General features: G+C 43.3%; 2 protein-coding genes across 4 annotated transcripts; one reads left to right on the plus strand and one right to left on the minus strand.

Moving 5' to 3' along the window:
• Positions 1-16: 16 nt before the first annotated feature.
• On the plus strand, positions 17-10,273 carry HEXD (hexosaminidase D). The gene is made up of 12 exons (XM_065852525.2): positions 17-162; positions 239-348; positions 422-509; positions 1,898-2,062; positions 3,201-3,384; positions 4,784-4,855; positions 5,595-5,790; positions 6,441-6,523; positions 7,275-7,353; positions 7,431-7,532; positions 7,881-7,970; positions 8,745-10,273. The coding sequence occupies exons 1-12, from the start codon at positions 82-84 to the stop codon at positions 8,911-8,913; spliced, it is 1,419 nt and encodes a 472-aa protein (XP_065708597.1). The 5' UTR covers positions 17-81; the 3' UTR covers positions 8,914-10,273.
• A 289-nt stretch (positions 10,274-10,562) lies between these two features.
• On the minus strand, positions 10,563-22,593 carry CYBC1 (cytochrome b-245 chaperone 1). 3 transcript variants are annotated; one of them, XM_065852532.2, is made up of 7 exons: positions 22,456-22,593; positions 20,026-20,156; positions 18,821-18,862; positions 17,511-17,584; positions 16,306-16,402; positions 14,915-15,059; positions 10,563-14,338 (listed from the first exon to the last, which is right to left on the minus strand). In XM_065852532.2, the coding sequence occupies exons 2-7, from the start codon at positions 20,108-20,110 to the stop codon at positions 14,209-14,211; spliced, it is 573 nt and encodes a 190-aa protein (XP_065708604.1). In that variant the 5' UTR covers positions 20,111-20,156; positions 22,456-22,593; the 3' UTR covers positions 10,563-14,208. The 3 variants fall into 3 exon arrangements, with proteins under 3 accessions (XP_065708604.1, XP_065708602.1, XP_065708603.1); XM_065852530.2 differs by having other exon boundaries at positions 22,435-22,593; XM_065852531.2 differs by lacking the exon at positions 22,456-22,593 and adding an exon at positions 22,198-22,365.
• Positions 22,594-22,635: the final 42 nt, after the last annotated feature.

Raw genomic sequence — 22,635 nt, forward strand, 5'->3', positions numbered from 1 at the left:
GCCTGGGGTCGGCGGCAGGCCGAAGCAATCGATGCGGACCGGCGGTGCGCAGGCGAGAGCAATCGAGGCCGGAGCGGCGGCATGGCGGCGCGCGGGCTGCGGCGGCGGCTGGTGCACCTGGACATGAAGGGCGCTCCGCCCCGCGCCGCGTACCTGGCGGAGGTGAGGGCTGAGGGGCCGGCGGGGCTGGGGCGGCGGTCGCTCCCCGGCCCGCTCACCGTCCTCTCCCGCCCCGCAGGTGCTGCCACTGCTCCGCGCCCTGGGCGGCTCGGGGCTGCTGCTGGAGTACGAGGACACGTTCCCCTACGCGGGGCCGCTGGAGCCGCTGCGGGCCCCGCACGCCTACAGGTACCGGCCGGGGAGGGGCCGGGGGGCCGTCCCGGTGCCGTCCCGGGCCCTGACGCCCGTTCTCCCCCCGCAGCCCCGCGGAGCTGCGGGCGGTGCTGGGCCAGGCCCGGGCGCTGGGGCTGGAGCTGGTGCCGCTGGTCCAGAGCTTCGGGCACATGGAGGTGAGCGCGGGGTCGGGCGAGCGCGGTGGTTTTGTTGGGAAATCCCTGCCGTTCTCCAGCTCCGGGCCCCGCGTTGCCGCCGCGCTGATCCCCGTTTCCCTCGCCCCGTGGGACCCCGCGGTCCCTCCTGCGGTACCAGCCCGGCCAGAACTCGTCCCGTCCTGTGTCACCCACAGCCAGACTGTGCTTATATGACCCTGACTCCAATGCTGAAGCCCCACCAGCCACTCCCGTCTGATCCCGATACCAGATTTGTCCAAAAGCCAGTGGAAAACTTTCAAAGACATCAAGAGTTCTTGATGCAGTTGTCTTCTGTTCAGTGCCAATGACAGCTTGAGGCCTCATGCTTGTTTGTACCGTTCAAGATGTCATAAAAAATAGCTTTGATTGAAGTATTGTATCTATGCGAGGAGTAAGTTAATTCTGCTTTGTGCTGTTAGCAATTCGTGTCCTGAATTCCATCTCCTTGTTATATTAGTAGTCATAGAATCATGGAATCATTTCAGTTGGAAGAGACCCTCAGGATCATCGAGTCCAACCATAACGTAACCTAACCCTAGCACTAAACCATGTCCCCAAGAACCCCATCTAAACGCCTTATAAACCCTTCCAGGGATGGTGACTCCACCACTGCCCTGGGCAGCCTATTCAATGCCCCACAGCCCTTTCCAGGATTAATTTTTCCCTAATATCCAATCTAAACCTCCCCTGGCGCAACTTGAGTCCTTTTGGCATTTAATTGCTCTTGACTAGGCCTTCAGAATTGAGGAGCTTATTCCCCTAAGCCAGAGGTGTCAAACTCATTTTCACCAGGGACTGTATAAATGTAATTTCAGGACTGTATATATAGTCCTAAAATGACATTCAGCCCTTTGAAGGCAACTGTGAGGCTGATGTGTCCCCTGGGGAAAATGCGTTTGACACCCCTGCCCTAAGTGCTATAATGCCTTTGTGCACACAACAATATGAATTCAGGATTAGGTTTACATTTGATTTAGTACTTCCAGGCTCCTGGCCACTTAACACTCTTTGTAAGAGTATTTTTATAGCCAAATCAGCTTCTTATTTGTACAATTCATCCATCTTTTCAGTCTACAAATGAAGAACTGTAGGTTACAAGGATTTGCAAATTTAACTTAATTATGCAAAAATTAATCAGAGAACTATGTTTTCTTATAGCTTGAATTCCTAAAAATCTAATTAAAATCTATTTACTTAGTGCTGACAAAATTGCTCAAGCGTTGAAGGAGATCATATTCCTTGCCTCTAATAAATGCTAAAACTCAGGGTTTAGTAGGACAACTGTTAGCGGAGCGCTGGTGACACAGCAGGGCGCTGCTGTCCCCTGCATTTTGCTCGTGTTCCCTGAGCTCTCCTTTCTCTTGCAGTTCGTGCTGAAGCACAAAGAGTTCGCCCATCTCCGGGAGGTGAAGGTGTTTCCCAACGCCCTCAACCCACACAAGGAGGAGTCGCGGGCGCTGGTCAAAGCCATGGTCGACCAGGTCATGGTGCTGCACCAAGACGTAAAGTGGTTTCACATCGGATGTGATGAGGTGGGACTTCCCTTGAGCCAGGAATATTGTTTTTTGGTGAGGAATGAAGGTAAGGGCTGAGGCTTCTGCATTCAGTGGCGCCCGGGCCACCTTTGGGTAGGATTTTGGGTACAGAAAACACCAATTCAAGCCAGAGCAGAAAAGTCGTTTCGGCAATAAATGATTCCAGTAGCACAGGATGTCATTTCTGTTGATCTGACTGCAATATTGGAAATCTTAAAAGCAATTTATTAACATTAACTCAGCATTTGGTTTTAGGTCAAATGAGTATTTAAAGTGAGATATCAATTGGAGATATTACTTAAGATTCATGTGAGTTTTGGTGCAAGGTGTTGGCTCATTGTTCTGGCCAACTTATTCAAAGCGAGCCCTTTTATAGTGCTTTTTATTTTCTCTTGGTAGTTTGTCTCCTTGAGGAGGAGAACCTTGAGTTTTCTCCTGTCTCAGAGGTTCTTAGAGCCAGCCCAGCAGCATGCAGATCCCTGACATTCATTGTGATTCCTTTAACTGTACAGATCGTAGTTTAGCATTTTGAACCCTGTTGTTTGTGAAGGAGTGGCCAGGTTAGATAGGGACCTGCAAGCTTTTATAAAGCAAAATAATATTTATGTAGAATAAACATGGTTTACCTAAAACCTGCTCTAAAACAACACAGAGTTTAAATGCATCTCCAGCTTAACAGACCCAAATCTGTAGTTGTGCTGGGGCCCCTCTTGGACGCACCCCCAAGTCACTTCTAGATTCACATACAAATGATCTTCCCCAAGAGAGGAACCTCATTTTAGATGCTTTAGGTCCTATGGGTTAGTAGATTCAAACCAAGGAAAACTGGTGAGAGCTACTTCCAAGGACAAACTTTCCAAAGACAAGTACCACACACTTTAATAATTCTTTAGATAGTTTAGTTTCTCTATGAAAATTCCCTTATGTGATCCGTTTAGTCAGGGCCACAGTCTCCTACAGACCGATAGAAACACTCACGGTGTCCTCAGCACTGAGAAGCGCTTTTAAATACGTCCACTCGGTGTGTCGTGTCTTTGCAATAGGATTTCAGTATTGTAAGGTTTTGTGACGCTGTGCCAAATTCGCTCCCCCTGTTCCTATAAAACAAGCCAGGATTATTTGTTTGATGTTTCAGGTGTATTACCTCGGTGAAGGAGAGGAATCAAGGCAGTGGCTGCAGCAACAAGGCAACACTCTGGAGAAGCTATGCTTATCCCACATAAAAGCCGTAGCAAGTTGTGTGGCCTCGTCGTACCCGGCCGTGACGCCCATCGTGTGGGACGACATGCTCAGAGGGATGAGCGAGGAAACGCTGGCAGGTGTGTGACCAGTGCTGGGCTCAGTCGTGTTTTGTAGCATAGAGTTTACCCAACCAGTTACAACAGATTTGTTGGCAGATGAAAAATAATACAAAGAAGAAATCTGAGAATATTCGAGATACGATCCGTTAGACTGGAGAGTGGAGACATTTAGACCTTGGCTACATCACAGACTTCCTGTACAACTGTGGGCAAGTCTCAGCACATGTGCTTCACTTTTCCATCTGGTAATACAATGACAAACAAAACAGTCATCGTGCAGTGCTTGCCATCACTTCTACTTTCTTTACACATTTAAAAAAGCCTATGAGCATTTGTGGTCTCAGCCTAAATTTCTGTGCCTTTCGCCACCTTCTAATGTCGGTCGTTGCTCCGTGCAGTTTCTGGTTCCAGCGGTGCAGACTCACACGGAGAAGCTGTGGCCCTGTGAGCATCTCTGACAGTGCAGGTGATCACGGTGCATGTCACGAGGAGCTCTGATACTGAATTGGGGGATAGCTCGGTGGGCTGGACATCATGAGTTTTGGTTCTTGAAAAATAGGAAACGACTGCTAAAATTTGACTAATCCTAACGTAGATGGAATTCCAGCATTTTCAGAGCCACCTTATGTGTCTGCTCTAAATAGATCTAGACAACACCATGAATAGCTGTGCAACTCCTCCAGCAGTGACTGACCTACTCGTGGCTTTAATAGTGGGAAATCATCCAAAATAAATGCAGATAGGACCCACGCAGTTCCCACAAGAGCAGCACAGCATCTAGCTAAGTGCACTGTACTGCCACAGGCAATAACGAGCTAAACACGTTAAAATGGGATGCAGTTAAAATACTAAATTTCTGTACAATCTACTGCAGTTTCTCCAAAATTTGTTTTTTTATGTTTAAAACTAGTCAGAGAGTTGATTATAAAGGGATTTGAAGCTAAACCTATATCTTCATTTGTGCTTTCAGAGTGTCTTGAGAAGCTCAGCCTTGTGCAAAGGCATCTGAAACAATCTCTAGCTCAAAAGGAGAATATTTCCTTTGAATTTAGCTGAAATCTTGTGTGTACAGTTGGCAGTGACGCCAGTTCAGCCCAGCAGGTATACGGGTAGATTCCAGGGACGAAGGATGCCATGAGCTTGGGATGAATGGGATCTCTGATGAATCGTCACTGCTGCTCCATATTAGTTGTTTCAGAATGTCCACGGACTTGGTGGCCCCTGGCATGTGAACCCCCATGTTCAAACCCCTGGCTGGGCTGACAGGACACGTGGGCACTTCAACTGTACATGAAGAATTCTGGTGACAAGCCAGAGTCAGTTCTAGTCTGTTACTGTGTTACTGCACCAACCATATGTACTGCGTTGTCATTTTTAACTGGCTCTTTTCCACTACTTAGAACTCTGTTCCTTTCAGAGTCTGGGGTCCCACAGCTTGTGCAGCCCATGATCTGGGACTACGCAGCAGACCTGGACGTGGAGGGCAAAGGTTCGTACTTCTCTGCTGAGCTGCTTAGGAAAAGCAAAGAGCTCTGTTACCTGTCAGGCAAAGTAGCCAAACCAAAATAATATGATTAAAACATACCTTAGTTGAACACAAAAAAATGATATTTTTGTTAAATTGCTTTAGTAACATAAACATAGCCCTTGTTTGATTTCACATAATAATTGCTATTATTTATTTTGCATTTTTTGCCACTTAATTCTTTTCAACAGGGCTATGGAATCACTGTTTGAGAGGTTTCTCACAAATGCATTAACTCCTTGCATTAAAACTAGTGGGAGCAGATAGCTCTGTATCGAACACCTCCACAAACGAAGCTTCAAGGCTTCATACGTCTATAGAATTCAAAGGAAAAGCTCCTAAAGGCTCCAATCAGGCATCTGACATGCACATGAATATTTGTTTGTTCAAAGAAGAATCAGTTGTCAGATGTTGTGCGTAGTGGTTACATACGCACGGTTCTGCACATTGAAGCAATTTAGCAGTTCAAGGGATGGGATATGGTCACTGGGCACATGAAGATAGGAGGGCAGTCAAACAGAGAAACAGGTTGTTCAGAGAGCGTGTCAAATCTCCTGTCCTTGCTGGCACTCAGAACTTGGTGGGACAAGGCTCAGCAGCCTCTTGTAACTGGACCTGGGTTGCTGTTAATCAGAGCATTACAGTCAACGCTTTAAATGGAGAAAAACTTGTGCCCTAAGTGTTCTTCTGTGTCTTATTTCAGTGCAGCTCATAGAGAAGTATCGTAGATGCGGCTTCTCCAAGGTGTGGTTTGCCAGTGCCTTTAAAGGAGCTACGGGAGTGAATCAGTCTCTGACGCTCATCGGGCACCACTTAAAAAACCATCTTCAGTGGCTGAAAGTGGCAAGCGATAGCCCCGCCGATGTCCTTGAAGGTATCGCCCTGACCGGCTGGCAGAGGTAAGGACCGTCTTTTGAAATGGTTCCGAGGATCCCACGGAAGCAAATTTCCACCCAAAAACTCCCCAAGAGGTACAGGGGGGCTGGAGATTTAGAAGGGAACTTTGCAACCTGCAGTCCTGCCCGTTGGTTACTGCTGGGCCTCCTGCTGACCATGAAGGGTGGATTTCAGAGTTCCAGTCGTCTGCCATGGCGTTAATCAGCAGGGATAATTGTTTTGGCAGACACCAGCCACACCAGATTGGATTTGAAGGCTGGAATATACTTAGTGCCACATTGGACTGCTTATAGACACCGCAGTTAATGTATGGTGTATAGCTGAATGTCTAATGTGGGTGAAGTTGCATAAGACTTTGTTAACATGGTGAAGGAGCAGAAGGATTTTATGCAACAGGAGGTCTAAGGGAACACAAGAGAGCTGAATTCCAATTTCTGAATCTAATTTGGCTTGAGAAAGTAATTTGGTTCATATCTGTTCTTATTAGTAAAACAGGAATACTTAGCATTGCAGAGGTAGATGGTGCCCTCTCTGAGACAAACTGATGTTTTTAAACTTCTTTGAATGTTAGTGATTGAAATATTAACACACTCCACTTGTTTACTATGTTCTAAACACAAAATGTCTAATTCGCGGATGTTTTCTTATTTAGGTATGATCACTTCTCAGTTTTGTGTGAGCTGCTCCCCGTGGCAGTTCCGTCCCTGGCTGTGTGTCTGCAGGCACTGGAGAACGGTACAACCACCACTTCGTGTTCTCTCAGCTAATCCCTAGCACAAGAGGGAGGTGACTTTGCCCTAGGGTTGGCACAGGCTTATTATATTTTGAGGTGGTTTGACTACCCGATCGAGGTCTGAATTATGAACAATAAATCATACACTTGCATGTTTGCAGTACAGGAGCAAAGCCTCTTGGCCTCAGTATTTTAAAACAGCCATAATATACTAATAATTTCTTATATTTTAATCTGTAAATGGTTTCAAACTTTGTGCTTTTACTAAAAAAATTAAGAAGCTGAATTGCTTTTGAAACTGATTTGAAACACTGCTGGTATATCAATGAGATTTAGATCTTGTTTACATGTGAAAATTGTTTTGACTAATTAATGGATACACCCTGTAGTTTCTTGTTTCTTCACAGGCAGTTGCCAACAGAATTTTTGTTTTTGTCTTTCTGCATTTCTTATCTTTAAAATAAGAAACTGCAACCTACCTGTTTTTAACTAAGGCACTAAAATCATTCAGCACCCTGAGTGCAAAGCTCATAGCTACAAGTGCTTTACTTAGCACAAGACCGTTGTGTGAAAGACAATGTACTCCTCCCAGCCTCAAGTTCTTTTCCTCGTTCTATTTCCGTTTTACCTTTCAAAAAATTCTTGATCCCAAGAGAACTACTAAGCCAACGCAGGGTACTCCAGGAAAAGCCTCTTTAAGGGTATTTTGGTTATTTAGGCTCCGTTTTACTGATTTCCGCTGTCTTCTGCCAGGCGGCTATTCTGAAAAGATTAAAGAAAACGTGGAAAAGCTCCTGGGAATGTCCAACCTGGAAACGGAAACGTTCATGAGGTGAAATTGCAGCTGTGGAATTCTGACGCTTCTCAGCACGCGGTGAGTTCAGGGACTAACGGATCCTCTTTGCACAGCACCGCTCTGGGGACCTTTCCTGGGAGCAACATCCTCACGCTTGTGACGCAACTGAGTTTCTACCTCAAGTCATCAGTGGATGAGCTTCTTGAAAGGAACAGGTACTGAGGTTTGTGGTGATGCTCTGGCTGGCTGTGCGAGTGTGGGGGCTGTATCCACTCAAAATGGGGCACAGCTCCAGCAGACTGATCAAAACATCAAGCTCTACCTTTCAGGCACCGTATATTGACATCTCAGGTGCTTGAAATGAAACTTAAATTGCAACAGGTGATCAGTTATTCTCATCTGTGAGGAGCAATCTTTTACAAGATAGTTCTGAAGATTTATAGACTTAAATTTACTTCCTCCTTATATCTCTATGTGTGCAGAAGTTTGGCTAAAGCCCTGTCAGCCTACAAACACATGTCACTGCTGGTTCACAGACTGCTCACACTAACACTCTTTTTCAGATATGTTACAGGCTGGTTCAGCCCCTACCACAGAAAAAGGAGGATTATTCATCCTATAATAATGCATCACTTCCAGCCAGATGCAGTAAGGTAACAGCACTTATTTTCCATTATAGAGGAAGTAAACTCTGTCATATTTGGGGCGTTCAAGTCCCCAACATTTAGTTTTGAGTCCTTGCCTCTTTGTAAAATGATTTCGGAAGCATCAGCAGAAATCAAACAAGAAGTGTTCATAATGTGGTTTTAAACAGAAGAACATGTTTATCTTTGCTTTCTGTTGAACCAGTTATCTGAATGCAAGTACAAAACTGGTCTCTGAAGAACTTCCCTCGAACGTGCAGATGCTCCTGTACAGACCTTCCCACAGCTCTTGGCCTCAGTGCAGGATCCACCGCGGGCCACGTTCCAGGCAGGGCTTGGCATAAAACCCGGCCCCGTTGCCTGTCACTGGATGTGCTCTCGGAACTTGTCCTAAAGATGATGCTGATTCATGCTAAATGGCTAATTTATACATTTTTTGCTAAGGTGAACATCCAATTGCATCCACTCTTCCTGAGTTAAATTCCCAACAGTCTCACAGTGGGTTTCTGTTACACTTGAAATGTGTTTAGTGTTTTGCTGAGCTCACATTGTGGTACTTAAGAAGTCATGGCATAAGTGCCAAGATTAATGGTACTTAAACAGCATCAACCTTCTGCCATCTGCTCAAAATCAAGTCTTTTGAGCCCTTACAATAGCTGCTGCTTTTCCTATAAAGTCACTTTAAGGCCTGTTCTCCCTTTTAAAGGCCTGGTAGCCCAGCCCTCCCTTGACACAGAGCTCACCTGCAAATGTGATTGTTTCTCCCTTCTGATTTCTGCTCAGCCTGCTCTCCAAGTGGAACGCTGTGGTGCAGGACCTCCGAGCGGCCATGGAGCAAGTTTTCCACCAGTGCACCATAGAGGAATGGATGGAGGAGAACGTCCATCCCAGCCTACAGAAGCTGCAGCAAGTGGTGGATGATTTAGATGAAGCAATAAAAGCACAAAATTAGGGACATTTCAATTAGTCTTATTCCATGGGAAAACAGGGCTAGTGGGAATCTGCAACTAGTTGTATCATGAGAGTTTGTCATCTTGAGAGCTGAAGCAAGAACTGTAATCAAACAAAAGGGACCCAAAGGCATAAAGGAATTACTTTGTATAACAGGCTTCAACTCTAAATTTTCTTGTCTTAACACATCATTGAGCCTTAAACACCTGCTTTGTATGTCAGATTTGCTCCCCTTGTGTAATAGAATGCAGGAGCAAGTCAGAACTCAGCTGTATTAAAAGGGAGGAGAAAAACCCTAATTCTTCAATATTTGTAGTAATAGACTTTCTTACATTACAGTGACCTGGAAGAGTTCCACAAGGTCTACTGTAGTCAGTAGCCAGCATGTCCTCCCTTTGCAATTTCCATCTAAAAAGTCAGATTTTAAGATACTTTAAACACGCTTGAGGGCCTTATGGTCTGTACTGTGACTCCTTCCTTTTCTAGGTACATTCAGAGATGGAAGGACTTGTCCTGGTGGAACAGGACAAGTCCTTCCACAGCATAGAGAAGTTTTGTTCAATTTTCTTTGAACTACATAAACCCATCCATCCTAAATGCAGCCTTGAGGAGCTTCAGATCAGGGAATTAACATCCAGCTTTTTGCAGAAGTCAGAGCAAGGACCTGCTGTCCAGGTGCTCGCTGGGTGACAGCAGACAAAAGAACCCAGACCATGACAGTAGAGGGCAAGAGGAGCTCATTGCCAATAGTGAAGGTGACACTTGGACTTTGAAGGAAAAGCGCCTTAACACATTTTACCAAAGCATCACCTAAGTGTAGTTTTACCCCTGCAGAAAAGCACCATCCCAGTCACTCTAGGGCATCTACTTCACTGTGTAAAACCTGAGACTGCAGGTTCATCCCAATTTGAAACATGACTAAAGTCTACTGAATCTAAAGGGAAAATGCTGCTTTATTTTAGCAACATACAGCAATATACTTTGTGGACTTAACTGGAGGATTAAAGTAACTTTCACAAGAGAAAATGAAAGTCTGGTGGTTAAGTACACTAGCATGACTACTCAAAATATTCTTTACTTGTTTGCTTCATTTATTGCTTTCTTGAAAGTCTTATTTTGGAAGCACAGGTATTGAAATTCTCTTGGAACAGTCTATTATAAAATGAGTATAGATACAGAAAGCACAACTGTAGCATTAGGAAAAAATCTTTAACTTATTTAATGGGGGCTACCGGAGTCAGGTCCACATGCAGATTTCTTTAAAAAAATCAATTGCTATGTATAACAATTACAAAAAGCAACATACCTTGAACTAAAAAGCTTAATTTATTTTACTTTAATAAATCCTTTGGTACTCAGAATGTTTGTGGAATCTTTTTCTTGCATGTGGCTGTTGGTTTGAAGAGGGGAAAATGTGAACAGATTCACCAGTGGCAAGTTGGTTTTATCAGTTTATATGAAATCAAAAGCTGAATCACTATAAGAGCAAAACCAGGGTCAGCAAGGAGTAGGACATTGGGGCCTCCTGTTCCCTGTCCCCCCCCATAAACTCCTTCAGTACATCTGTGCCAAGGGGTAATTTGGACAACCATCAATATTAATACATTTTTTGATGAAAACCAATTAAAAAAGACTACAGTGACACAAAACGGGTTATCCAAGTTGATTTTATCAATTGATTTTTTTTTTTAAAAAGAGACAATATACAAGGCCTTGGTGAAATTCTACTTACAATTTTCAAGTGGAAAAGCAATTTCTAAACCTTTTCCAGCAGTATTTTTGCCTCTCAGCGATGTATTACAGTGTCAGAACTAGCACTCTTTTACTATGTAAACCAGCTTAGTTTTTGGTATCTGTGTAACTTCATAAATACAGCACAGCAGTCAGATCTCAGTTCTGTGGTATAAATACTTGGATTTTTTTTTGAGACGTGCACAATTGAACATAGTTACTGGAATATCTCATTTTGTGAGCTATCAGAATATTAGATAATATCTTACGCAACCTTCTCCCTTTGTACAACATGCACTCTGGCTTTTGTTCAGTGTGACGGTTCCAACCACAAACACACAGGTAACTCTGAACCTGCTGCTCAAGTTGAAGCTGCAGCATCTGCCAATGGCACTGGTGATACGGTTCAGGGAAAGGACACACTACAAGTGTTGCCGTATGGAGCAGGGCACTAGATCTAACTTAAGATCTTCTATGCACGTTTTCAAATCATATATAAGTCAAACTACAGCTGCCCAGGCTCAAGTTACACAACAACCTGAGATGCAAAAACCTTAACAAATATGTCTCCCGTACTTTCCTAGGAGTATTTAATTTCCTAACCAAAACTAGTCTTTCACATGATTCCTTTTACTACAAGCCACCTCACATCAGGCACATGTAAGGCTACATTTACTGGGCCTTTTGATACACTAGGCCCAAGAGAAGAGAGGAAAACATCCAAAAAAGCCCTCAGCAAAATGGTGAAAAGTGGCAAGAAAAGAGGATCAGAGCAAGGAGTGGAAAGAGAGAGACCAGAACCTGTCCTGAGGGGGCACCTGCTGTTCCAAACAGTTCCTTCCAGCTGCATCACATCACTGATGAGTCCACTGATGCTCCCATAACCAAAGCCATGTTAACAATAATTTGCAAGTTAATTTTCCATGCTTAGTTACTGTAAAACATGAAAACCTGGATATGTCAAAATCTGAACTCTCTCCAGCACCTCAAGGTCTTTCTTGTCATGAGGGGCCAAAAACTGACCCCAGGATTCAAGGCTGGGCCTCACCAGTGCCCAGTACAGCCCAACTCAAAACACAGCTTATTCCACAGGATGTATCTCAAGCTATGTTATACCTTACTAGAGGTCATTCCCCTTCCTAGGGACTCTGAGTTTTCCTTACAGTGTTTTAGTCTTTGTATGCTATTGCATAGTACATAGGTATATACATTACTAACATCAAGAATGCACAACAAGCTACAGCACAAAAGAGCTCAGCAGAAGCAGGGCAAACAATGCAGCGCAGGATTAGACGTACCTTTCTAAAGCTGATTTAACTGGAAAACCACAGTGTGGTTTGTATCTTCCAGGGAATGTTAGCTCTCATGAAAACAGAAGAGAAACCCAGTATAGCCAAGATTAAATGCAGGCAGTTCTGTCTGTTTCATCCATGGTTGTATCTGCAGGCTCAAGAATATTACACGAATGCACATCCATACCATGGACTCCCTACAGAGCAGCAGGTACCTGCAGATTGAGCCCTTTTGCTTACATTATAGCATTAAATGCCCTATTTCTTTTTTTTTCAGTATTTCTTACTGTAGGTCCTCAGAACACCTGCCATTCTCCTTTTACACAGTGGGGAACAAAGTTCTCCAAATTCCCAATGTCATTCTCCTCTCCAAAAGGAGTATATTAGACTGCATTTAAATGAAGATCTCTCCAGTGTTAAATCCTGCAGTACTTTTCAACAGGTTTCATTATTCTTCTTAGCAGAATAAAGGCCAAATTTACCTAATTGCCTGCAACCTGATTTCCTATATTTGTACATCACAGCTTCCCAATTCCCATGACATGGGATGGGGATTGAAAGACACATGATTCACCCACCAAATGAGAGGACTTCACAAGTGTGTCTATGGGCAGAGCTCTGCTTCGACACATGATGCGATTACAAGTTTACTTCCTTATTTAACAGTAACAGACCCACTTGTGCACTGCAGTGCAGGTGCATCACCAGCCATCTCCCCAGTAGAGTCCGGTGACCCTCTCCAATGGAGATTTGTCCCCCAGCTCACACACTGGGTCTGAACTGCTGAAGTGAAGTCTTGGTACAACCTGTTCTTCGGTCAGACAAGTGTGCATTTAGTTTCAGACACAGCTGGAACACACAACAGGACAGAGCTGCTGCTGAAATCTTAAAGCTTTCTCTTCTGTAGAGGTAGAATGCTTTGAAACAGGAGGCAGGTTAAATCAGGAAGAAACTGCTCTCAGAAGGTATTTACTGCTGGCCAAATGTGAACGCAGACCACACAGTTATCCTGTACCCCATTCACATCTTCTAGAAATAACTGAGTAAATATTTTCTAATTCAGGTCTTAGTACCATACAATTCCTAAATAAAGCCCAGTGACCTTTAATACAAGCAGTTTCAGCACACTGAAGGAACTTTCAGCTATTTACAACTTTTCTTGTACTGACATGTCGATACAGGCATGATGTTTAGTTCTAGACAGAACATGCTGACTAGCAGAGGTAGCTTTTACTTCAAAAAATATCTTGGAATATTGATATTTTAACCATTTGTGAAACCATTGGTCAGGACACTGTACACACAGACTAAAACATTCAGTCTATCCCAGCTATCTTAAAAAAATTATTTAGCACTTTGGTGTCATTTCAAGTGAGGAAATACTAAGCAAATCTAGGCTGCCATGTTGTTTGACATCAGTTTTTTCCCTGCCTAAAGTAACAGATGTGCTTTTCTTCCTTTCTAAAATAGTAATTGTTAAGGTGTAGAAAAAGGTTATTGTATCCTGGGATAGCCTATGCCCAGAAGGTAAGCAGAAGAGGATCAAGCTAGAACATCCCAAAGATACATTCTGTGATCTGCCATCATCAAGTGATCATTTTTTGTTTACTATTTATGGCTCCTTGACAAGTCCAAGAGAATTAAGACAAGGTAATGAGTTGATCACTCTGATGTGTCCCATTCCAAGGCAGATACCAGTGGAAGTAAACATTTCAGTGACTAATGGTAAATCAGTAGAATATAAAAATGCCACTATTCTGCATCACCTAATTGCATATATTAAGCTGCTTAAAACCAACTCAGCAAGATATTCAATCACATTCCCAGAAAATGCTCAGAACATTGCGCTATGAGTTCCAAATGCAGCTCTTCTACATTTCATATACTGTACCTGCAGCAGATGTTTGCAGTAAGTGGAAGTTTACATCTGTGTCTCCATTAATGGGAATGCAATAAATGTCTTCAAACCAATTCATTAATAAATACTCCTAGACAAGTTTGATGAGCTGACAGTTCAAAACCCAGCAGTGTCCACATCTAAGACCAAGTCAAAGGAGGAAATAAAACAATTTGCTTTGGACTCTACAACAGCAATACTGGGAATGTGGATATTGAAGGAGTTTAAAAAATATGCCCTATGAGGGATCCCTCCTGCTATAAATGGATACAGAGAAATGCCCAGGTCAAGACTGAAGGATTTCTTTTTCTGAAGAACATTCAGTATACTTTCCAGATGCTCAAAAACCTCTGCTTTCTTCAGCTCATGGTGACCCCTAATATTTATCCTGTGGTTCATCTGTATCACTACCCTCCGTTTCACTGCTCTGAGAGAGATCTTGTCGGCTCTCTACTCTGTCCAGTCCCAGGAAACTAGTAATGAGCTTGGCAACTGCTTGCACATCGCTGTGGAGAGGAAGAAATAATGTACGAGTTAGTGGAATTGTGGTGTTGACAAGGCAAGAACAGGCACACTGATTATTGCAAGTAAGTGTTTGAAGGGCCAGCCAACATATGGCATAGTGTGACTGACAGCATCTCACTTGTGAAGGCCTATCAAGCCAGGCCATTACTTCCACATCAGAACAAATCGATCCTTTTCCCCACAGTCCCTGCTGCAGGATTCCTTATTATTTATGCTTAAAACAAATCCCCTGTTAACTGACAAATACAGTGCATGTTTGCAAAACAGAATGAATCCCCTTTGCCATTGCACAGCTGAGCTAGTAAAACTGCAGCAGACATGCAGCACTAAAGGGATCTTGAAGATCTAAATATTATGAGTATCCTAATGAGAGACAGTGTTACCTAAATGTCTGCAACTTAAAGCATTAAAGGGTTTTAAAAAGTTAAACTGAGTATCACAAGGTCACATCAGCAAGTATGAAAATGCAGCCAAGTCTCAGTAGCTGGCAATGACTGACCCATGTGACTGGCATTTCCCACCTTACACGTATTAATTTAAATAAGTCCACACTGCACCTTCTACAGCTGAACACTGCGCTCTGAGTCAGGGGGTGTGAAAATCCAGTGACAAATCGCAGCACAACCAGGTAACCCTTCCCAAAATACCGCACCGTCTCCTCTTCCACATTGACATCTCGGATCTCATTCAGCAGAGCCACCACTGCAAACAGATGCGGAAAACAAAGTGGTCAGTTAGCAAACAGTGAACTCTGAGTGCTGCCACTAGTGATTGAGACTCTGCTCTAGCACTATTGCTCCCATCCCATGCAGCTGGGGCAGCTCTGCAATGGCAAATAATTGCTGAGCTACCCAGGCAAAACAGGTAAGGAGAGACTACAGCATATATTAGCTGGTATAGGTCCTAACGAACTGCCTCCCAGGAACCGGGGACCATTAGTTTATTACTTACGTTTCCCACTTACTTTAATGAGAGTTTTCACTATTTTTTCCGTACAGAATAGGTAAACAGGTGTTAGGTTCACCAAGACTGAACAAGTACAGAAAGGTTTAACTGTTCGGAGCACCTGCTGATCTCTGCACCCCCACATTAACAGTACTTGAAACATATTACCAAATAACCCCTCAGGAAGAGATGTGCTCCACTCCCTAACATATGAACACCCTAAAGAAAAGTTCAGAAACATTAAACACCCCTCTGTCCATATCTCTTATCTTCCATCTCCAAAATGAACTGTTTAAAAATTAATTCAGCTTAAGGACATTCCATTCTCACCGTACCAAGAGTTGGTTTGACTTAGACTGGCAAGTAGAATTAAAAAATAAATCTGACACTGAAGAGGATCCTAGTTGAGTTTGCAGTAGAGCTCTGTCTCACCACAACTCAACCCAGGCACATCCTGTACTTCAACTTCTGTTACTCCAACAGGAAGCTCAAAAGAAATTAGATGCTGCATTAAGCTGAGCCTGCTGAATATGCTGGTTTAAATGCATATTATATATCTACAAGATACAACATGCCTGCTTGTATATGATAGCTAAAGATTTGCCTGCTACCAAAGCCAGATTCAAATATGGAAATCTTAACCCCTGGACCCAAAACTTAAGTTTTTCCATTAGTCCCACCTGCAAAGCAGGTTAGGCAAGGGAAATACAAACCTGCATAGGAACATCCCATAGAAATGGCTCAGACTATTACAGAAAGCAGCATGGAAGTTCACTTACCTTGGATGAAAATAACTAACAAGATGCATTCAGCAATCTAACCTGAAAAGGCATTTGGGTCCTAAGAGGCTGATTATTACATCTGTTGTTTGGGAAACAAAGCAGATCTGGAAACAGATGTGACTCATTTTAATACAGAACTCCAGAGAAGTTTATTAAATAGGCATGTACACATTTCTTCTGTCAGCACACCACACATCCTACCACAAATGCTGCTTTCTCACCTTGTTCATTGCCTCCTTTTGAGAAGGTCAGTATTTTCTTGTAAAGATTGAATGTTTTTAGGCAGACTGTTCCTTTTCTCTTATCAAATACAGCTTCCTGTAAAATGGAAAAATAAAAGTCAAGATTTTCTTAAAAACACCATCAGTAGCTATGCTTCAAAGTAAAATAAAAATACCTATATGGGAAAATAAGCTGGGTAACGGAAAAATAAATTGCTATTTTAGAGACATTCCTCTGTTGTAAGACTGCAAAAACCACAGTCTTGCTCTGGGCTATACCAGAGGCTTTACCATGTCTGCTGCATCACTTCTAAAAGGAAGTTAAAGCAGGTTTCACTGCCCCTCTGGCCACATTCCTTATGCAATATAACTTTGTCTGGAATCAAATCTGAACACTAACTTGGAAGTCCTGTAATTTTCACTTTGGGTGTGTGCATTTAGCTGACAGTATAAGCACGAGTTGAATGTAGTTCTAGTTACTCTTTTCATTAACTGCAACTTCCAGTGTCATGCTACACAGGCCAGGCTCACACGAGATTAAACATATCCCTGAGAGTCGACGAAAAGAGAATGTCTCATACGTGTGGGTTATTATTCTAGTAGCAACTTGGGGCAGTACAGTGACAAGCCTGTACAGAATCACAGAATCATTTTGGCTGGAAGAGACCCTCAAGATCACCAAGTCCAACCACTGACCCAACTCTGGCACTAACCCATGTCCCCAAGAACCTCCCTATAGTGGGTCATTCCTCTCAGTCCAACTCCCAAGAAATCAACACCCACACAATTATAAACTGGCTTCAGGAACACCACTTTTCCCTATGGAAAACAGCTGAGTAGCCCGGAAGGTCAGATTTACCCTATTTAATGGTCATTAGCTGAAACAGCAAGTGCAAGATCAAGTTGCAGCGGCTGAACCTGCTGTTCTTTCTCCCTCCTTTAAACAAGAGGAAGAACAGGTCACAAAACAGTTTGGGTGAAGTCTCCCTGTAAAAAACACTCTGATGTTTAGCTTCACATTTTCATGTTTGTGTCATGCAAGAATTATTGCCCTAACTCCAGTCCTCGTATAGTAGCCCTAAAGAGTTTCCTCTAAACCAAAACTTGTCTGTTTGGACCAAGCAAGTGCATGAGGCTGCTGGAATCAGCACCTGCCAACCGCTCCTGAAGCAGCACAACCTCACTTCCCAAATTCAGCATCTTACCTCCCACTGCTCCAGATTCTGTGCTGCCACAAAGAAACACCCGGCCACATAGAAGAGCTTCCATGCCAAGCTGTCTGAACAATACAAAAAAGAAAAACAAATGTAGGGTTTTTCTTTTCCTTCCTTGGAATTCAAACAGTTTTAAAAGCACAAAAGGAAAAAAGGTTTCTCTGATGCAACATGATGCCTTTAGTTGTAATGCAAACTATTCTATAGCTCTCTCCCAGGATAAAATACATGGGAACTCTTAATATATTTTTCAACTCTACACTGGGCTCCAAACCATGCAGAACTATAAGCATGTAGATTATTGGCAAGGCTGTAACACCATTACACATCTCTCTCTCCCCTAAAAGCAAAAGCATCTTAAAAGGCATCCATAAAACTTTCAACCTGTTCTCAACCACCAAATATTCATGCTGCAGAGGAGAAGGGTGAGGGATAATGGAAATTCACTGAAGTGAACAACAAGTTTTTTCATATAAGGAAGCAGTCAGCCCTTTCGACAAACAAACATTTGCATTTTATGTCCTGGAAATGTTTACATATAGCAGCCTAAGCAATTTGCTTACTCAGGCTTTTACTGAGAGCAGAAACATGCTCAGTATTGTTTCAGAGAACTGTTGCAATGTTTTAAGAAAGCTGATATAGCTGCTGTCTCAAGTAGCTTTCACTGGACTTTGCTCTTAAAATAAAAATGCATTTATTATATTGGCAGTATATTCCTACACACTTAAGTTTTAAAATTTGATGTTAACAGGATGCAGCAAGAGAATCCCAAGACAGCCTGCAGGATAAATTCCACAGATGGACAGACCTGGCATTTGGTGCCATCAGCTCTACTGCAGGAGCCAGGCAGCAGCTGTGTGTTCTCTAAAGGTGTTTTTATGAGTAATCTCTGCCAGTGATGATTTAACAGTTTCCAGAGACAAGAGCACTTCCAGCAAAGGCAAGGTAATAATTTCATTATGGTGGCAAACAATTATTTTACATCTTCTCAGGAGAGCTGTGAGGACTAGCTAATCACATTTACAAAACACACTGAAAGTACAAAATGCCACAGAGTACTAAATATAATTATTAAAATACTCCTGCAAATGGAAAGAGGTTGAGTAAGAAATAGACCATTAAAGCATGGTAAGTCATACACAGGCAGCAATTATTATTGGATTTTAATATTCACACCACAAAGTGTGATAAGTACCTACACCGCCTTTGTAAGGCCAGAGAGAAGCCACAGAGAGGAGTCATCAGCACGAAAAACAGATTAAGCAATAAACAGCTCTTCAAAAAAAATGATAGGTCATTACCTGCACTATAATAAGCAGCAGCCAAGCCTATGGAGGCTATTCCTAGGACGAGAAGGGACAGAATTAGGACAAACAAGCAGTTCAAACCACCTAAAACTCCCTGATGAAAAAGAGGAATATTCACAAGTGTGTCACTTGTTGAAAAAGGCACAAATGAGACTGCAATATTGATCACTGTATGAAAGAGTCAGTTTTCTCTGAACTCAGTACAAAATCCCCTCCCATTCTGCAAAGATAATAAAAGCACAGTGGCTGAGGTTGGGAATAAAAGGTTGTGACAGAACCTGTAACTGAACTTCAAAGGGACTCTCAATCTAGCCAGCACACCATTCTTCCTCTGGAGCGCAGTACGACTGTGAGCATGCTCACACAAACGCTACTAACAGTTATTTCTCCCCCCATCATGTGCTCTCTGCAGCCGAAAGAAAACTTCTGCAGTGAAGTTGTGTCAGAGCTGCCAGCTCCTTTCCCCCACTGAGAAGGAAGCAGCAAAGTGCCTCTTGCCCCAGCAGCTGCCACAACTGCCAAGATCTCATCTCAATGAGAGCAAGACAACATCACTGAAAGCAATGAAACCTCCTCATGTCACTGCAATGGGCTCCACTCAGCTAAAGAGCAGGATAATGCTGCATTTTCCCCACCAGCTCTCTGTGTGGCCCTATAAAGTACCACTCCACTTTTTTTTCTGTATATTTTGTAGTGTTTAAAAACAGACGCCTTTCAGAACACCCTGCACGACTTCCTATTTCATACACACAGTGTCGTTAAGAGTTCGCTGCCAACCACACACAAGATCTAACCCCAGCATTGCTCCGCTGCGGGTTTTTACGTTTCTCAATGTAAGTATGCACCCCCTTCAGAAGCTTCACATTTACATTGCTATACAGCATATAATAATAAACTTTCATTTTCTTGATCTCTCAGGACTCCCTTAAAATTCTGTTCATGAGCCTCTAAGGTTCTGCAAATGACAGATCAAACAATTATCAGTCTCACAGTGAAACTACCACGCTGAAGAGGAGACTCCAGACTCATTTAGTGACTACTCTGAAAGAGAAGCTCAAAGCCTGATGACTTCTGTTCCTGAATGAAAAATGCCTGACAGACAGACATCTCTTGTTAGAGGCTGTTTCAGTAATTTATTGTGTGGCCCCCATTCCCCTAAGGCAAGTTCTGAAATAGACTGAGGAATATTATGGTCTTACCAACAAAAAGAGACCAAGATCGGATCCCTGGTGACCTCTTCAGATGAAGATGGGAACTTGTGCGGTTTTCAACCAACATGTACATCTTCAGAAGAAACTCCCAACAGCCCAGTCTGACTCATGAAACCTCACTGGACAGAAAAAAAAAAAGATAAGTAAGAATTTAGAATCATTGCTGATCTCATCCCAGCCCAGCAGTACCAGTGTCACATAATGCCGTATATGGCATTCTCATCTTCAAGCCAGCTCAAGAATAAACCCAGGAGTTTCCAACAAGTACATTCATTTCTCCCCAACAAGACCATGCCTTCAACCTAGATACAAGGTAACAGCACAGATTAAAAACACACGTACTAATTAAAAACAGTAAGAGCTGGGCAACCCCATGCAACACTTTCAATAAGATTTTACTACTGACAGCATAAAACTGTTTGCATTCTGGCAAGATTGTGAGCTCCAGTGCAAAACCCAATCCTACACTGATACTCTCAGCACAAGCGTAAAAACTGGTTTATACAGGACACAAGAGGTGTATGAGGACCCAGCTGATCTTTCAGAATTGTCACCAGAGAATGGACAAGCCACTTACTGCTTGTACAGACTGGCAGAGACACATGTTACTAGGAAGACCACAATCCAGTAAAAGCAAATGGGAAATGAAAGCATGTGCTAAGTATTGTGTCATAACATTAGAAGGGTGCAGCTGGCCTTAATCAAGGATATCTTCTAGCTGGGTTTTCTTTGTTAGTTTTTTTGTTTGGTTTTGTGTGTGGTTTTGTTTGGTTGGTTTGTTTGCTTTTGCATGTGTGGGGGTTTTGTTTGGTTGTTTTTTTTTTCTTTTATTTTCTTTTTTTGTCCATATGTTACAGCCTTGACACCACCTAAGGCAGGGGGTTTTAAGCAGACTTCCCCAGAAGGAATTTCTACAAAGGAAATGTACTTATCTGATTGGTGTGATGGAGCTCAGTATCTGCAAAGCTCTCTGGGGACTGCAGGTGCATTAAACAGCTCCTTTACTGTCAAATGCAATGAACACCAACCCCTATTGATTTGGTACTTTAATCACTCAATAGCCAACTCTTCTGCCCACAGAGGAGTCGGTAGGAGGCTGGCATTAAGCTGTTGTCAGCTGCCCATGATAACAGGCTGCCAGAAGAACAGCAACATTCAATTAGTTTTTTAATAACCATGAAAAACATTCAGAGAGTACACTGAAGCACACCCAGGCTCTTACAGAAGAAAACTACACAATTTTTTAGTCCTTTAGTCATCTTGCTGTTTTTAGAGACTCCTTGGCACTCCCACAATTCTACATGGACTGGCTAGTTCAGATACACAGCTCCAGAGGACTATTTTTTCCATTTAATAAAGCAAATTTAGTCAAGTCTTTTCAATTAAACAAAAAAAACCCTATGACTTTGATTTTAATCTCTTAGCAGAATGTCTGAGAGAACCTGAAACTGAAAGAGACAAAGCTACTTATGCATAAGACACACTCCATCTCTTCCGGATGTTAAGCATCAAATTTTAATTTTCAAATTACTCCTCCGAGTTGCTTTCAATATATTAGAAAATATTTCTGTATGTACAAAGCCTTTTCCTGCCTGCAACATAAAAAGTATCAACAAGGTACTAAATACATAAAGATCACTGCAGAAACCTGGGTGCAATTCACAACCACCACACCCCACTTCAAACATAACTCACATACACACCAGTTAAATCCATTAATGCAAACTCTGAGGTCTCTCACCCTCCATGTGCACTCAGCACAGTTCAACCATGCAAATGCCAGGGCTACTTTAATGATGGACACTCAATGGCATCATCTCTTACAGAGGCACTTGCTTGCAAAACAGGTGCCTCAGGGAATAAAAAGCAGCCAAGCAGCCTCTTACAGTTACACTTAATAAGTCATAAACGTGCCTTTAAGTAAGTACGAGAGTTTTACTGTGGCCATTTTACAATTACAAAGAGAGAGAGTGTGTGTGTGTGTTTCCCTGGCTACTAATTTTGCTTGATTTTGTTGGGTTTGACATTAAATTGATCCTCAGTACCTTCCCCAAGTTCTCGAGGTGGAATGAAAACAAAAGCTGTCTGAACGAGCACCCCAAAAAGCTTCACAACGAACATCTACCGAACCAGGACCACGCACAGGTGAATGTTCTCTACCTGCCTCCTCGTGACACCCCCGCTCTCCCACATCGAGCATCCTGACGAGATCGACGCAAACCTCGGGTTCGCTTCCCCCACGTGTGGGGAGCACCACACCTTTGACTTTAGCTCCCGGCCAACAGCACCACCCCTGACCCGCTCCTCGGGAGTTCCTGCTCGGTAGGGCCGCCCCACCAGCCCCTCACCACATCGCGCTCCCGCTCACAGACCGGTACCCCTCAGCCCACCCGGTACCTGGCTGCCGGCAACACTAACAGGCTCTGAATGAAACAGGTCAGCCCAGTAGCTCCGCTTCCTGCCCCCGCCCCACAAAGCGGCCGCTGGGGTGCGCCGGCGCGACGCGCGGCTTATGAAGGAGCGGACGCGCCGGCGGCCATTTTGGGTGAGGGCAAAGCAGTGGATAAATAACGCGCCCCGCCCACTGGTGCGCTCTCT

This window comes from Patagioenas fasciata, chromosome 18 (genome assembly GCF_037038585.1).
Source record: "Patagioenas fasciata isolate bPatFas1 chromosome 18, bPatFas1.hap1, whole genome shotgun sequence".
Taxonomy (NCBI): domain Eukaryota; kingdom Metazoa; phylum Chordata; class Aves; order Columbiformes; family Columbidae; genus Patagioenas; species Patagioenas fasciata.